The sequence below is a fragment of the Aspergillus glaucus genome (genome assembly GCF_001890805.1).
Source record: "Aspergillus glaucus CBS 516.65 unplaced genomic scaffold ASPGLscaffold_26, whole genome shotgun sequence".
NCBI lineage: Eukaryota > Fungi > Ascomycota > Eurotiomycetes > Eurotiales > Aspergillaceae > Aspergillus > Aspergillus glaucus.
The window spans coordinates 304,030-319,219 of NW_019170478.1; the positions used below are offsets into that span (position 1 = coordinate 304,030).

General features: G+C 51.0%; 8 protein-coding genes across 8 annotated transcripts; 1 reads left to right on the forward strand and 7 right to left on the reverse strand.

The window, feature by feature from the left end:
• Positions 1–21: 21 nt before the first annotated feature.
• Positions 22–825, reverse strand: ASPGLDRAFT_39385 (rhamnogalacturonan acetylesterase RgaE; the record flags this gene model as incomplete). Its single annotated transcript, XM_022545075.1, has 2 exons — positions 22–662; positions 714–825. The coding sequence occupies 2 exons, from the start codon at positions 823–825 to the stop codon at positions 22–24; spliced, it is 753 nt and encodes a 250-aa protein (XP_022396795.1).
• Positions 826–1,160: 335 nt separating this feature from the next.
• ASPGLDRAFT_52013 (enoyl-CoA hydratase/isomerase family protein) lies at positions 1,161–2,331 on the reverse strand. The gene is made up of 3 exons (XM_022547653.1): positions 2,141–2,331; positions 1,457–2,082; positions 1,161–1,404 (listed from the first exon to the last, which is right to left on the reverse strand). The coding sequence occupies exons 1-3, from the start codon at positions 2,242–2,244 to the stop codon at positions 1,295–1,297; spliced, it is 840 nt and encodes a 279-aa protein (XP_022396796.1). The 5' UTR covers positions 2,245–2,331; the 3' UTR covers positions 1,161–1,294.
• A 134-nt stretch (positions 2,332–2,465) lies between these two features.
• On the reverse strand, positions 2,466–3,319 carry ASPGLDRAFT_904233 (uncharacterized protein). Its single transcript, XM_022550487.1, has 4 exons — positions 3,148–3,319; positions 3,046–3,088; positions 2,608–2,989; positions 2,466–2,531 (listed from the first exon to the last, which is right to left on the reverse strand). The coding sequence occupies exons 1-3, from the start codon at positions 3,151–3,153 to the stop codon at positions 2,670–2,672; spliced, it is 369 nt and encodes a 122-aa protein (XP_022396797.1). The 5' UTR covers positions 3,154–3,319; the 3' UTR covers positions 2,466–2,531; positions 2,608–2,669.
• A 349-nt stretch (positions 3,320–3,668) lies between these two features.
• Positions 3,669–5,310, forward strand: ASPGLDRAFT_904220 (Zn(II)2Cys6 transcription factor domain-containing protein). Its single transcript, XM_022550486.1, has 2 exons — positions 3,669–3,971; positions 4,047–5,310. The coding sequence occupies exons 1-2, from the start codon at positions 3,888–3,890 to the stop codon at positions 5,256–5,258; spliced, it is 1,296 nt and encodes a 431-aa protein (XP_022396798.1). The 5' UTR covers positions 3,669–3,887; the 3' UTR covers positions 5,259–5,310.
• A 52-nt stretch (positions 5,311–5,362) lies between these two features.
• ASPGLDRAFT_29372 (RTA1 domain-containing protein) lies at positions 5,363–6,310 on the reverse strand (the record flags this gene model as incomplete). Its single annotated transcript, XM_022543847.1, has 2 exons — positions 5,363–6,075; positions 6,124–6,310. 2 exons carry the CDS (start codon positions 6,308–6,310, stop codon positions 5,363–5,365), a joined length of 900 nt encoding a protein of 299 aa, XP_022396799.1.
• Positions 6,311–6,865: 555 nt separating this feature from the next.
• Positions 6,866–7,405, reverse strand: ASPGLDRAFT_135650 (Hsp20/alpha crystallin family protein; the record flags this gene model as incomplete). The annotated part of the gene is made up of 1 exon (XM_022541394.1): positions 6,866–7,405. One exon carries the CDS (start codon positions 7,403–7,405, stop codon positions 6,866–6,868), a length of 540 nt encoding a protein of 179 aa, XP_022396800.1.
• Positions 7,406–8,325: 920 nt separating this feature from the next.
• tfb5 (TFIIH complex subunit TFB5) lies at positions 8,326–8,627 on the reverse strand (the record flags this gene model as incomplete). Its single annotated transcript, XM_022541399.1, has 2 exons — positions 8,326–8,373; positions 8,427–8,627. The coding sequence occupies 2 exons, from the start codon at positions 8,625–8,627 to the stop codon at positions 8,326–8,328; spliced, it is 249 nt and encodes an 82-aa protein (XP_022396801.1).
• An 869-nt stretch (positions 8,628–9,496) lies between these two features.
• Positions 9,497–15,142, reverse strand: ASPGLDRAFT_77265 (uncharacterized protein; the record flags this gene model as incomplete). Its single annotated transcript, XM_022549886.1, has 10 exons — positions 9,497–11,071; positions 11,133–11,512; positions 13,618–13,829; positions 13,889–13,956; positions 14,008–14,390; positions 14,441–14,508; positions 14,569–14,605; positions 14,661–14,845; positions 14,900–15,035; positions 15,089–15,142. 10 exons carry the CDS (start codon positions 15,140–15,142, stop codon positions 9,532–9,534), a joined length of 3,063 nt encoding a protein of 1,020 aa, XP_022396802.1. The 3' UTR covers positions 9,497–9,531.
• Between the last annotated feature and the right edge of the window lie 48 nt (positions 15,143–15,190).

The following is a 15,190-nucleotide window of genomic DNA, read 5'->3' on the forward strand; positions in this document are numbered from 1 at the left end:
TCTTATAGGCAAAAGTCGGGATTACAGACACTCCCCATCAAAATCCGTCGTGCTCAATACATCCTTCAACGAAACATCACCGCACACCACACCCTTCAAAAACGCCTTAGCAACAACCTCCGCACCCTCCGCACTTGTATGCGTATGATCATTAGGAAAGTACCCATTCACCGTATCCTCCCCAAGCGACTTAAAGACACTAGCCACATACGCCCCATGATCAACATACTCCACGCCAGCAGTATCAGCAGCCAACTTGGCATACTCGACAAACCGCGTCGCCTCGTACACAAATTCCCCCGTCTCCCATGGGTTATTCGGCGTCTGGCTCGATATCACCACCGTAGCGCCCTTCTCCTGGAGCAGCTTCGCTGCGTTTTCTAGGTATGCTGGGAAGGTGAGGACTGTCTCGGATTGTCCGTCGTACTCGGTTTGACAGGTCTCATCTCCTGTACCGCCGCAGTCGCTGCGGCCGTTGTCTGAACTGGATAGTGAGCCGCCGTCGTTGTGGCCGAATTCGATCACCACGTAGTCGCCGGATTGGAGGGAATTGGCGATTTCTTCGAAGCGGCCTTCGCGCGTGTAGGAGCGGGCGCTACGGCCGCCGATGGCTTTGTTGGTGGCGGTGCCGGAGATGGAGGATGAGATGTATTCGCCCCAGCCTGTTGTCTGTTAGCTATGGATGTCTCTTATGTGTATGTGAAGAGGTGTACCGTCGGTCCCTGACCCGCCTCCCCCAGCGGCCATGGTTGAGTCGCCGGCGAGGTAGATGGTTGCCCCTAGGGCTGAGGGGAGGAGAGAGAGGAAGAACGCGATAGACTTCATTTTCAGACAATGAGTTCAGAAAGAATGATACAGATACAGAAAAATGAAAGGCACATGCAGGTACCCCTCTTTATACTTCTACCCTAGACTCCGCAGTCAGCATTGGCATCGGTTAAAAGGCTATAAACCGGCATATTCTCTATACTATGCATACTCCTCCCGCACAGATGTTAGCGTAGGATCGTCTGTCTTGAAACACTGGCAGGCGGGCTCGGGTCAGCGGGGTTTCAGAATCGCGTGTCAGGGCAGGTGAGACGTCGGTGAGTCGCTGGCTGCTGTTACTGATTCGATTATGCGGGGTTAGTGAGTTTATTTGAAATTGAACATATATTGAAGAGATCTGGAACGGATTCCACGTGTAGAGATTCATATAGACTGTTCTATTCTTATGTACAAGACGCTGTTAGTGGACGGGCTGGCATATCATGCCCTGTGAGGAAAGAGACTAATAAACCAAAATCAGACAATATCACAGCTTCTCAAACGTTGGCGTCCGCTTCTGGATCCCTGAAAGCAGTGCTGAAGATACGTCTTTGGTCTGTAGAGCAGCGCTGTTCCAGACCGATGTATACCGGAGGCCTAGACAAACAGTAAGCAACTAAACATATCATGCACAATGAAGGAGACATACCATCCTGCACCGAATGATCCCTCGACCAATTCAAAATCTCCTTCGTCCCCTGCACTGCAACCGGACTCTTACTAGCCATCAACGTCGCCAAGTCTACCGCCCCCCGAACAGCATCTTGCTTCGAATCATACACGGAACTGACCAACCCCACGCGCAAAGCCTCGTCCGCTCCAAAAATCCGCGCCGACAATGCCACCTCTTTCACCCATCCAAAGTTTCCGACTACCTTGGGCAATCGACTCAGTGTGCCGATATCCGCTGCAATACCGATATCAACCTCCTTAACCGCGAATCGTGCATCGCGCGCGCATACCCGCACGTCCGCTGCGGTAGAGAGGTCGATGGCTAGACCCAACGAGAACCCATGCATAACCACGATAACAGGTTTCTCGCAGCGCTCGACCGCGCTGATACAATCCTGGAATGGGGTGATGTGGCGGCGGAGAGCGGCGGCTTTGCGGGCGGGGTCGTTGTCCGTCTCCTTGTCCATTAAGAAACCCTCAGAAGCGGCTTTGACGTCTAGTCCGGCTGTGAATGCTTTGTCGCCGGCGCCGCTGAAGACGATGGCGCGGACGGAGGGGTCTTGGGAGAGGTGGGCGAAGACTTGGGATAGTTCGATCCACATGCTGCGTTCGTTAACATACTGTTATATCAGACGAGTTGGGGGAGGGGGAGGGGGCGTACGCTTCGAAGAAGGCATTCATCTTGTCGGCCCGGTTGATCTCGACGTGGGCGACATATTGCTGGGGAAAGGTGATGTTGTAGTACTTGTAGGTGTAGTCTGCCATGTTGGTATTATTGATTATAGCGCTTAGTATTGATAGCAGTGTGAATGATTATCGAGTATTTAACAGCGTCTAAGGATAGATATATGCAAATTCTAAGCTGTCTACAAATGAAGCGATGTTGTCGTTTATGTTGACGGTTTCATGTGCCTCGGTTCGGCTGACATTACTGCCCGAGGTGTCTGAATATATGCCTCAGGTGTCAAAGTTGTGCATAAAATAAGCCGAGCATAAGAGATCTGCGATAAACATCGACTACAGACTACTCTGTACAGTGAAAACTATTGACTCTGCAGTCAAGCGGTCATATTAGATTTAGTCTATGATACAAGACCCAATTATATAACAGATTAAGTTTGTACAAACTCAAATAACAGAAAGACGCAATGCTATACACTGTACAAGTTCAACTGGTACCGGCCAACTGTTTAGCAACCCTTGCACTCCTTAACCCAGAGGTTAGCCACACGCTGGGTGCTAGAGTGGCCGTCAACCCAGTTGATGGTACGCTCCGGGTTGTCGCCGTAGCCCTCGATACCGAAATAGTTCTTGCCCTCGTGGGTGAAGTAGCCGTCCTTGTCGGTACCGAAGCCGTCGAGGCTGGCACCCTCGGGGGTAGCACCCGAGTGAGGAAGGGTCAGACCGACGGGGGCGACCTGGCCGTCGACGACGTACAGGGTCTGGAAGCCAGTGGGGGTCTGGTCCGTAGAGGTGAAGCTGACGCCGGTGGTTTCGTTGGAGCCACGGACTATGTGTTGTTAGTGACAGTTCATACCGGGACGTGAGGGATGTACGGATACATACGGATGAGGATCTCGTGCGAGGCGGGGTCAGCGCCGATGAGGAGCTTCTCTGAACTTTGTTAGTTTTCTCGAATTCGACGATCGACGATCATGGAAGACTTACGGCCATCGGTCAGAACGGTGTTGCCGCCATCAGCGACGAGGGTGAAGGCCTCGGGGAGAGCGGTGGTGAGAGCCGCGAAGAGAGCGGTAGCAGCAGCGATGGAGAACTTCATTGTGATGGTTGTGGATTGAAGATGTCTGAAGACAAAGGAGTAGATGTAATTGAGAATTGAGAATTGAGAGCTGGTTGTTGTTGTTGTTGTTCTTCTTCTCCTGCTGGTGAAAGACCCTTTATATATACTTTTGGCCGGACTGATATCAAGGTCCAGCAAGGCTTCCGAAGCTTCCCCGATCCAAGACATGCTCCACGGAACTCAACCGGTGCACAATATCTCTATGCGGAAGCATCTCCGGCTAGCTTCTGGGGGTTTCCGTGGGCCTGATTGGAACAGTTTCTGCTGCAAAGCCTCCTCCCAAGGTGTGCTGCCAATAGTCGTTGATGTAAGTGAGGTTTTTTATAGAAAGTCCGACTGCAGGTTTCAGAGCTGGCATGATATCATTTGCCTGTTAGGGCGTGGATGTTGTTGTCAACAATAGTACAGAGTACAGAGTACAGAGTACTCTGATCTGGTACTCCGTACTATCGTATCGATCGAAGAATAGGAGTCGATCAAGTGCCTGAGGCATCAATACCCCCGCTATTTGCAATAGTGCCCGTCAATGCTTCGATAGTTCTACTTTGTTTGGTGTCTCAATTCTTCGCCTTGCACCGTTACTGCTTCTCCAACAATTAATGGATCAATGGAGCACAATACTGTCCGCTCCCGGCGCACGCATCAGAAATCGCGACTGGGTTGTCGCAACTGTAAAAAACGCCGTATCAAGGTGAGTCCCTGCCGGCATAGACATAGACGCATGGAAGGATGCAATTATGGCTGACGGTGGCGACTCCGGGTCTAGTGCGATGAGAAGAAACCAGCCTGCTCCAATTGCCAGCACCATGGCATCTCCTGTGACTTTACAGCATCTCTCCCAGCCTCACCTTCTCCGGCCACCTCCGATCCTGATGAGCCACAACGGCGCCCTGCCTCGAAATATCGGTTCAGAGCGTCGCGATACCAGTCCCAATTGGGCCGCATTAGTATGCCCGTTAGTGAGACACCCACGGCCTCGACCGGGGTTCAATGCGACGATCCTTCTATTCGCCCGGATGGTCTGTCGCTGCCCGACCTCCAGTTATTCCACCATTTTGTCATCTCGACTTACCGCACTGTTGCTGAGGATGCTCACGGCTGGGAACTGTGGCAAGTCCATGTTCCTCAGTGGAGTATGACTTTTTCGTCAATCCTCCATCTCCTTCTGGCTTTCTCGGCTCTTCATCGTGGCCATCAACAGCCGGCGTCGGCACCAGAACTGAGAAACCGGTATATCGCGCAGGCGGACCAGCATTTCACTTTTGGTGTCAGCACTGTTACCTCGATTCTCTCTCAGTTCGAATTGACTCAGGAGAATGCCCAACCCATCTACATCGCTGCTATCCTCATCTGCTTTGTCTACTTTGCACGCGGGCCGCCGCCGGGGGAGTACCTTGTTTTCAGTGACACTGGCCAGGCGGAATGGCTGGTTCTTCTGCGCGGTGTCCGGTTTATCGTCTCAACGCGACATCAAAATATTTTCAAAGGAGTCATGGCGCCGCCCGATGCAGATCAAGAGATGATGAAGCAGCGCTATATCAGCCCGGAATGGCTAGAGATCTGGAGAGGTGACCAGCGGCAGCTCCTGGAGGTTCGACAACTGGTCCGCCAGAGGAGTGCCGATTTTGTCCAAGGAGACGTGTACGTTTCTCTGGTTGACAGTCTGATGCAGACGTTTGAGGATGCATATGTCAAGATAAGTGCGCACCGGGAGAGAGTTGGTTTGATGCAGATCATTGTCGGTTGGCTGTATCGCCTTCCTGAAGCGTACATCAGTCTCCTGCAAGAGAAGCAGCCTCCTGCATTGGTTATACTTGCGCATTGGAGTATTTTACTTCAGTACATGAGGTCTGTCTGGTACATGCGTGGCTGGGACTATCATGTCATCGACGGGGTCCAGCGCTTTCTACCGTGGGATTGGAAGGAATGGGCATCCTGGCCTTTGAGACGGATGCAGTCAATAGAACTTCCCGGATAGTATCCATTTACTGGGAGTTGGGGATTGTTTTTCACTTTATTTTTCTATTTCTCTCTAAACAAGAACGGCTAAATACATGAACAGAAGCAACGGTTAAGCACGAATTACACACGCGCCCCTGCATACTGCGTCAAAGGCACATCGCCCGAGTTCCGATCCGCCATCAGCATTTCCCCCTTCTGTGCGTTCCGTGCTCTCTTGATCAGCAGTCCCGGATGGTACACCATAAGGACGACCACGGAGATGAGCATCGGACCCGCATCGAAGACATAAATGAACGCCTCCTTGGTATTCAACGGGGACTCCTTGCCAGATCCGAACTGAATCAGCCGGATCAAGTTGCGCAGCATAATCGTGAAACACGAGACATACAACGCCCACATGTACCGCTTCCAGTTCAGATTGGGATTGTGAAGCAATACAGGCGTGGGATCCCGATTGCACCGCCGATGAAACACGGCTGCAATTAACACGAAGAGGCAGAACACTATCAACGAGAAGATCAAGCCAGCTAGTGTAGCTTTCTTGCCGATGTCCATGACATTTGCGTCTCCAGTGACTTGCACGCCTGCACCGGCTATCTGTGTGATGAAGGTGATGATATCGTTGAGGACGAAGATCGGAGTGAGCCATTTGGGCCGGATGCTCGCGTGGTGTTCGGCGTCGAAGGAACGGATGACTCGCCCGAGGAACATGTAGATTGTCGCTGCGATGAGGGGAGGCGCGCACATGATGAGCATTTCCTGCAGCGCCCAGGGGCCGATTTCGGTTCGAGATTCGTGGGACCAGGCGCGGCCGTAGTAGCCAAATGTTTCACCTGTTCCTCGTTAATGGTGTCGGGATGAATACTTCTGAATTAACTCACATATACCCCCTAACACCATGGGAATAAAGTACGCCGCTTTATAGGGAATCATGAGCACAAAGTGTGCGATTGTGGAGAGACCGAACAGCGCCATAAAGGCATATCCAGCTTCTCGAGATGGGTAGTATGGGTAGAATTCCACCCACGGGTCCGATCCGTTTATGCCTGGATGAAATGTGAAGTCCATAGTGTAGTTTTAGTTGAATAGAATAGAATAGATTCTGTTAATTCTCAGGTTCGAAATCTACGACGTTCCTCTGCCTTTAACTACGTCGTGGAAGATAAGAGGGCGCGTATACTCCTTTACCCGAATAGGCAATTTTGAAAACGAATACGCGTGGGTCGTGCGCAAAAAAAGCGATCCAAGGATGATCGTCTGGTTTTTCGTCTGATGCTTGTTGATCGGCTAATTATAGGCATTGTTTCGAATAGACGGCGGTCTGTCTACAGGCAGGAGTTTTTATGGTTGAGATTCTATTGGCAATGTGAGTGTCCGGGGCTACTCCGGAGTAGTTTATATATATATATCCGTGAGGAATATGCTTATCATCTACGAGTACGAGAAAGTTATGGAATTAACGAAGCAATGAATTGAACTAGTATTGTACATGATTAAGATTGATTATGTTGTTGAAGACACCGAAAACAAGCAAACAGAACCAAAGCCAAGTAATGCAACAGTTATTCGTCAAGCGTAACTCGTAAGTACTCCGTAGTACCCGTCGAAATAGGAAGGTCCCGTTTACTCGATGGTGATCTTCTTCGTTCCCGAGACAGCGTCCTTGGGCACCACCACCGAGAGGATGCCGTTCTTCAAGCTAGCCCGGACGTTGTTCTGGTCGACACGGCCGGGGAATGAGAAAGCGCGGTGGAATTGGCCGACAGAGCGCTCGCTCGCCCAGTAGCGGTGCTTGTTGTTTTTAGACTTGTTGACGGATTTCTCTCCGGTTCTGGCGACATCGCTGGTCTCGTCCTGGCCTTCTTGGCCTTCTTGATCCTGGGGTGTGTCATTGGCGTTGGTTTCTTGGGATTCGCGCTCGGAGCGGCCCTTGATCACCAGGGTCTGGTGGTCGGAGAATTCAATGTCGATGTTCTCCTGAGAGATGCCGGGCAGTTCGCCGTCGAGATAGTAGGCGTCGTCGCTCTCACGGAAGTCGAAGCGAGGGGAGAACGAGCGGATAGAGGAGAATTGACCGCGGTTGGTGCGCTGGAGGTCGCAGTTGTCCAAGAGACTGAACAACGGAGCGAAGTCTCCGGGAGAAGAGATGTGGAAAAGAGACATCTTGGTGTTCAGAGTTGTTCTTCAAAGAGATGTGAGAATGCTATAGTGTCGATGGAAGCTTTGTTCGGAAAGATTTCGATTGCGTGTTTGCCTTGTAAATGCTTGATCGGAAGCTGGTGGTCAACTAGAGACGGTGCTGAGCACCCTTATATACCTGAGATGCTCGATTCCAGAGCCTGCCATGATGCCAAACGTGACTCATAATCGGAGCAGCTAGATGGTGCTCGACAGCGCTCGAGATATCCCGTTAGGGCTCGCTGTTTGGCGCCGGCCCTGCTAGATGCTTCTCGTTGCTGCTGGACATTTCTCGGCGTTTCGATAAAATCACGTGATTTCCAAATAGGAAAATGACGTCATAGGATATCCAGCATCAAGAATCAACATGAGAACCGACTTCATTGCAGCAGTACCGATACGGACTAGGATTACCGACGGCGACAGGTCTGGTTCGACCATCTACGGCAAATTCCATATATTTCCAAGCAGCAATCAGGGATCAACAAGTGTCCAAAGGAAGTTTTGATCGAAAACAGTCCAGCTCAAGTAATACCCAATGCCGATAATTGCTTGGTTGTTTTATCCGGCTCGATGCGAAGTCACTCTTGAGACACCACGTTGCCACCGGACCAATGTACTCATCCAAGCTCGTGTTTCACAATCCAGTACAATCATCCAGTACAATCGAGAAGACCCTTCATAGAATAGGCCCCAAACGTATCGATAGTCGCCGGTGATGGGGAGATGATGGGTACTTTCGCATCCTTCGAGACGGTAGTTTGCCGTAGATAGTATCGTCGCGACGGACCCCGGAAGCCCCAACCAACAATGCGGATGCGTGATTCCATCTCGAGTGGAAATGTCGACCGAAGATAGGACGTGGCTTGGGATACAACGGAAGAGGAAAACGCGTCTTCTCGAGATTATTCCGATTCCGATTCGTCGGGCTGCATAAGTTTATCGTCCAAGTCCTACAATCCTGATCAGCTAGGAACCCAGCGCATCGTTCTTCCTGGTCTCGTACCTTGCCCAACCTGAGCTTCAAGTTCTGCAATTGACTCTCCTTGATGACCAGATGGCGGTCATCGTCCAGGTCCTCCACTATGTAGTCATGTCGTTCTTCGTCGTATTTGAGGATAATCGCTTTCACGGAAGGGTCGCATTCGATTAGAACACCTGGTCGCGTTGGGTTAGCAGGGAGCAGACTGTTGGTGCAATCGATCATACCTCGAACTGCGCGGGGCATTTTGTCTGAGTATAGAAGAATAAGAAAGGCAGTGATGGGGTTCAAAAGTGAACGGTATAAACGGTCAAGATCTCGAAAAGTCTTGGTCGGCGGATTCCCGTGATAGCCAAGACATCCAAGGCACCAAGGCAGAAACTTCTCTAATAACTAATTAACTAGTATTAACTAACTAGTTACGGAGTACAATGCTCTGCTTCGAGGGCTCATGAATAGATCGTCCTGACACCAAAACAAGCATCCAAGGGCCACGTTTCACAGGAGCAACAGCGATATTAAGGCCTCGTAAGGTAGCGTATCATGTACCAGAAAAAGTACTCGGATATACAGCAGCATGTGGTTTGCCTCGGTCCAGAGCACTCAGGCATTGAGGCAGAAACCCCCTTCTCTATCTTCACTTTGTCTCCTCAGCCATCTCTCACGCAGCATTCCTTCTCTATTACGTTCCTAAAATTTACTCGTGACTGCTGTGGTGCGTTGGGGCTGTTTGTCACATCCTAACGTTTAGGGCACAGCAAACAAAGATATGCACCTACGCCTTAACTTGAGAAGTTACCTGGTTCTACAGTACGTCTCGAGTCTACGGAGTACTACTGACGGAGATCTGACGAGTCAAAAGACTGCATATTCGCCATATTTGAGACGATACTGTCGCGAACACTTTCCTGATCCTAGATCCCGTCTCATTGAATACATATGGGGGAAGGTACCGAACTACCATGACTCGCGCTGAGAACACAATGATGGATTGCACTGCAAAAGGATACATTACATGAATGAACTAGTGAGGATATCAATGTCTATGGAAAGAAAAAAGTTCGCAGGCGCTTTGCTAATAAAACAGAAAAACAATGGCACTTCAGGACGCAAGAACAGCGGCAACTTTTTATGCGCCACTCGAAATGATCACATCCGCTGCCTTCTCACTGAGCATGTAGATGGGCAGAGCGATGTAGTATCCGGGGATCTTAGGGAAGACGGAAGCGTCCACTACTCTCAGGCCCTCGACACCACGGACACGGAAGTCAGAGTCGAGTACAGCGTTGTCATCGTCGTCTGATCCGATAGGCGCCGTGCAGCAAGCGTGGTGACCCCAGGCCTCCTTCTTGGCGAAGTCCTTCAATTGTGAATCGGTGGAAACGTTCTTGCCCGGCCAGACTTCATCAAAGTCACCGTCGAGCGGAACCAAGGAGTCGAAGATGTTCCGCGAGAACTTCATTCCTTCGATAACAGCCTGCAAATCCTTCTCATCGGCATCGTCCTCGGTCGAGCCGGTGTCGAAAGAGTTGAAGTTGATAACCGGAGTGTCTCTGGGGTCCTTGGACCGGAGCTCTACAGTACCGGCGGTGTTGCGGGCGCGTGCCTTGAGGGTGATCCAGGCCCAGTGGTTGGACTCCTTCAGTGCGTTGTACGAGTATCCGGGGTAGTATCCCTTGAAGTACGCAGGGGCACCGGAAACCAGAAGGTCCGGGTCACCGTCGCTAGTCGAGGAGTTCCGGGTGACGGCAATTGCAATACCATTGGTGGTGTAGGTGCCCTTGAGGAGCGCTCCGTTGTTCTGCCACTTCTCCATGCATGGGTCGGGCGTGGTGGCAAGGAAGGTGCACTCCTCTGTCAGGGTGAAGTTGGTTGGCGACTCGCCAATGACACTGACCTCATAACGGTCCTGCAGGTTCTTGCCAACGCCGGGAAGGTTGACAAGAGTGTCGATACCGAGTTTTTCCAACTCTTGCTTGGGTCCAACACCACTCAGCTTCAGCAACTGAGGAGTGTTGAAGGCACCGGCAGCAAGGATAACTTCACGGGCAGCCTTGACACTTCCGGAAGAAGAGGCAGTTGCATTGCCGGACCGCGGGTCTGCCCTGTACAGGCTCTGACCCTTGAAGTAGTCAACGCCAGTGGCCTTGGGCTTGCTGCCGGAGGTATCGAAACGGAGGTTGGTGACAAGGGTGTTCATTTGAACGTCAAGGTGGTACTTGCGCGAACCGTCCGAGTTGGTGGCCTTCTGGGTGTCCACGATGAAATCCCGAGGACCAGTACGCCTGTAATCGGGGACATCGACAGCGAGGGGAACTTGGTACGGTCCGGTCTCTTGGTCACGGTCCTTTGCGTCGCTGTTGAGGTCTCGAAGGAGAACTTCACCGAGACCAGTCACGGTGGTGAGAAGCTTTCCGATGAGAGACTTTCCAGCAGCCGTGGCTGCGGCGATGATCAGAGACAGCAGCTTCCGGTCCTCGACAACGAGCGTCAATTGTGTCAAACTGGTGGTGAGCCAGCCATCATAACCGTGTCCCGACAAGCTGCTGGGGAGGTAGCGGTTGCGCTCGAGCTTTTCGAAGTATTTGCGCATCACATCCGGAGCCCAGGTGTCGTTACCGGTGATCGAAGCGAGGTCCTCCCAGTCCTTTTCGTACGGGTAGATGGTACTAGTCGTAAGCCGTTAGTACCAGCCTCACACAACGCTATCAGTCAAAGTTTTGAACTTACATCATGGCGTTGTGAGCCGAACATCCTCCCAAAGTACCAGCACGCGGGTACAGGACTCCCAGAGGGTCAGAGTTGGCGGGCGGGTTGGGACCGACGTGAAGCTCGCCCGACGGGGTCTTGTAGGTCATCTTGGTGTCCTCCTCCTGACGACTCAAGTCCTGGTAGTGGTTGACGAAATAGTCCCATTTTGTTCCCTCGTACTCGGTGGACTGCAGCTGCATGGCAGGAGCCTGGATCACGGGTGCATCGAATTGGTCATCTCCGGCATCGAGGAGCAGGACCTTGTGACCGGCAATTGCGAGTCTTGATGCCAATGGACCACCTCCAGGACCTGAGCCAACCACGACATAATCGTATTCAACGTCTGTTCCGCTGGTCGTCTGGGTGGTGTTCGAGCGTTTGTGCAGCCATTCGTGGTGCGATCCATGGGCCCTATGGAAACGTTCAGTTATACCGTGATGGTGAATAGTGTTGCATGCCAAATCACTTACGAAGCCAGGACCGCCGAAAGAAGGGAAAGAAAACTGAAGCCTCTGATTACAAGCATTTTATCAATGAATGCAACGCCCTATGCCTCAGCACGACGGGTAGAAAGAAAAGGAAAGAGTGACTTGAAGTGAGTGGTTGCTGGAAGACAAGATGAATGGATCGAAGATGCTTTGAATATAAACCCGGGGAAACTACACCCTCGGTTTGACTATGCTATGGCTGCAATTTACACGCCAGGAGTACGGAGTGAGGACTCAACGGCGATCCATATGTGCTTGTTTCCGAGAATAGCGCTAACCGTTGACTTAGTCTAACGGCCTTCACTGACAGGTGGGCTAGTCCGACGGAGCGGTCCAAACCCAGGTTCCAACCCAATAAACTACGTGACCCCGGAGATGAAACATCGTGCATAGAGCGGGCCCGACTCCTGGGTTGAGGACTCTTCAGGAGAGACATCGTCGAGCTTGGTCGAGCTGCCGTCAGTGCTTGCTAGGTCCGATTCGGGTTTTCGGCATGCCTTAGCGTGCGGAATATTCCATTCATGGCATTTCATACGGAAATACTTTGCTAGCCACTTGATGGCGCGTTCTACCCGGACGGCCTCGCAAAAGTACTGTACGTCCATTTCCTTTTTCCCCGTTGATCCTGTGAACTATGGAATCATATCGAGTATAGAGCACACCCCTTACTGATTGATCCATTACCAGGAATCTGTTTAACACTGTACACGCAGGAGGAAGGCGTTGCGCTCGTTCCCTACCCTACTGGTAATTTCCCCATAATAGCTCATGTTGTTATCGCACTAAACCTTCCTGCCGGCGATCACACTACAAACCCCAGCTGATATATTAACACGGATTACCGGGATACGGGACCCGGTCTAGCGCTGAACTATGAGCTATGCATGCAGACTACGGGCTGGAGTACTCTATCCCGTGTACTGGTATTCTGCATATGCAGGGATGCTTACGTTTTGGGAAAGCCGATTTTCCTGATTATCTGGGATGATAGTCGAGACCCTTGTGATGCACAAATACCGTCTCCCAGAATTATTCCGGTATCCTGTTCCAGAGGCTGTTTCTCCCTTGCTTCTACGGAATCCTTTGACCAAAACGCTCAGGGCCACAGCGCAATTCGAATTAATAATCTAGGAAAATACAAGGCCACTACGAGTCAGTCCTTCTCTGTGCACCATAGCGCAACCTCTCTAAGCCAACCTTTTACCGACTGTTTGCTTTTGCGGACGACATCCGGTACTAGCCCTAACTGGGCCTAAATAACGTGACGTCCCTAGCGTTCCACCTACCCACCGCTGGAAACCAATGAGCACCACTTCGGTCATATCCCGGTCTCCACAGACTCGTGCGCCCCACACGGTCCACCGCAACGGCTCTACTTTGACAGGGGCTATATTTTTTATTTCCCTTATTTCCGCTCTTATTAGGGGACTCGGGGGTTTCTTCAGCGGAAAGAGGAAGATACCTTCCCGTTAGTCTAGGGAGGGTCTTACGGCTTAGCTCACCTGTCATAGAGCTACGGCAGGGCCCACTCAACGGCTATCAGACGGCAACTGGTTCCGGTGAGCAACTACTACTGAACGGGTATGCTGTGTGCAGGCTGTCGCTACTATCCGTCTCGATGGTATCCGAAAATGGTAAGAAGAAACAAGACCAATACGGTTGATATTGGGATATTGCAAGACTGCCGACAGTATACCAGAAAAAGATACCACCCAAAAGACCGTGAACGACATAACTTTTCCCAAGAATGAAATCATAAGGAATTAATAACAACTAAACAATGGAATAGAGAAAACGAAAGAAAGAGTGATTAAGAATGAGCGAATAAAGTGAGCAAGGATATCACGGATTAAACAACCAAAAGCAAACGACACCAGAGTTCATCATGCTTGCGAATGTGCATGTCCCAGATGGGCGTGACTGGAATTGTCCATGTCAACAAGCGGAACGAAATGATCTTCGTCGCCGCCCTTGACCTTGGGAGTGAACTTGCCTTCCAGTCGTGATCCGGCACCAGATCGTGACGTCGAATAGGTGTTGTTAGTACCTTTGGAGGCACCTTTGGTTGTGTCCCCGAATGCAGTGGGAAAGACACGACGCAGTAGCGAGCGAATGGCTGGGAGACAGGCGCAGATCACGCCGACATGACATTCGATTGTACTCCAGTATCCGATTTCGACGTAGTCCCCTATACGGGTCAGCTCGACTCGCCAGGATTTCGCTTGATTAAGATAATTGAAGACTCACATGTGACGTTCTGTGTCGTGGCAAACTTGATGAGCGATTCTAATCGCAGGATACTGACCAGGGTGACGCTGGTTTGGTCAGTAAAGAGCGCTTCCTCTCGTCTGAACGGGTTGACATACAAAATACCCAGACTGAACATGCACAGAACACCCAGCTTCTTCCGCAGCGACAAGTTCAAGTGGTACAATTCCCGGAGCGGCAAAGCCATGACGACGATATCAAGAATCATGTTGGCGATAGCAGCCGCCCACCCTTGGGCGTTGATGTTGTTGCATTTGAAGTTGTGCTCGCCGTCCCAACGCAGATATGCGCCATTAATCGGGTCACACTGGAAGACCGAAATCAAAACGAACGAGATCAGGTAGCCGACACAGAACGCCATGACAACATAGGCTGTCACACGGATCTCTTTCTTTGGGAAGACGCGTAGGTAGAAACAGAGGATGGATATCTTGGTCATCGGAAGGATACTCAGGTAGAGGACCTCGTCGATCATGTATATCTGATGCTGGTCAGTCTCAAGCAGGTTAACTTTGACTAGGGTCGACTAACATAGAGAATGTGAGTGATGTTCTCGAAGGGGAGCGTCCACATATCCTTTCCAAGACCTGAGTCGGCCACTGCATTCATTGGTCAGTCTCAGCGTTTTTTTTACTAGGGGAATCTGGTGGAACACATACAGACTATTGAGAACGCGGACAATGGAATCACCATCATCTGCAAAACAATCAGCGTTGGAAAAGAAACCTACTGCAGGATCGAGGCTCCATACCATTGTAAACACCATCGTCGCATCATCCCATCCGAATTGGCCACCAAGGCAACGGAATCTTGCAGCGATCCGGAGAATGAAAGCGACCACGGACAGTACACCTCCAACGATGCCGGCAATAGACACAGTCTTTGATCGGTCCCGAATAGGAGCATCGCATGCTGTTTTGGTCACATTTTTCGTAGCTGAATTGTTAGTGGTAGGTTCCGGTTATTACGATGAGAAATTGGTGAACCCACTGAGAGATTGCTTGATTGTGCAGCTCATCAATACGCATGCCTCGACATTCGTGTTCAATTCGGTATTTGTACATATACAGGTCTGGTTGGTTAAGCCACAAGTCGATTGCTCTATTCCCGCCACCAGGCATTTCAGCTATGAAGAGGTCAGCTTGATTGACTCGACTGCAATTGATTCTGCTATCATACCGCACACGGAGGCAGAGCAGTGGCCAGTTCCTGAATACTGCTGGCCGCTGCCATGGCAGAGAAAAGCACTGAGACCAGTGCTGCGATCCAGGTCAATCTCAT

Excerpts from the sequence above, each read along its gene's own strand:
- ASPGLDRAFT_52013 (XM_022547653.1), bottom strand. The coding sequence starts at position 2,244 with ATGGCAGACTACACCTACAAGTACTACAACATCACCTTTCCCCAGCAA. Across the intron at positions 2,083-2,140 it reads ATGAATGCCTTCTTCGAAGC|CATGTGGATCGAACTATCCC; the intron begins GTACGCCCCCTC and ends TAACGAACGCAG. Across the intron at positions 1,405-1,456 it reads GGATCATTCGGTGCAGGATG|GCCTCCGGTATACATCGGTC; the intron begins GTATGTCTCCTT and ends CTGTTTGTCTAG.
- ASPGLDRAFT_904233 (XM_022550487.1), bottom strand. Across the intron at positions 2,990-3,045 it reads CTCGCACGAGATCCTCATCC|TCCGTGGCTCCAACGAAACC; the intron begins GTATGTATCCGT and ends AACAACACATAG.
- ASPGLDRAFT_904220 (XM_022550486.1), top strand. The coding sequence starts at position 3,888 with ATGGAGCACAATACTGTCCGCTCCCGGCGCACGCATCAGAAATCGCGA. Across the intron at positions 3,972-4,046 it reads GTAAAAAACGCCGTATCAAG|TGCGATGAGAAGAAACCAGC; the intron begins GTGAGTCCCTGC and ends CTCCGGGTCTAG.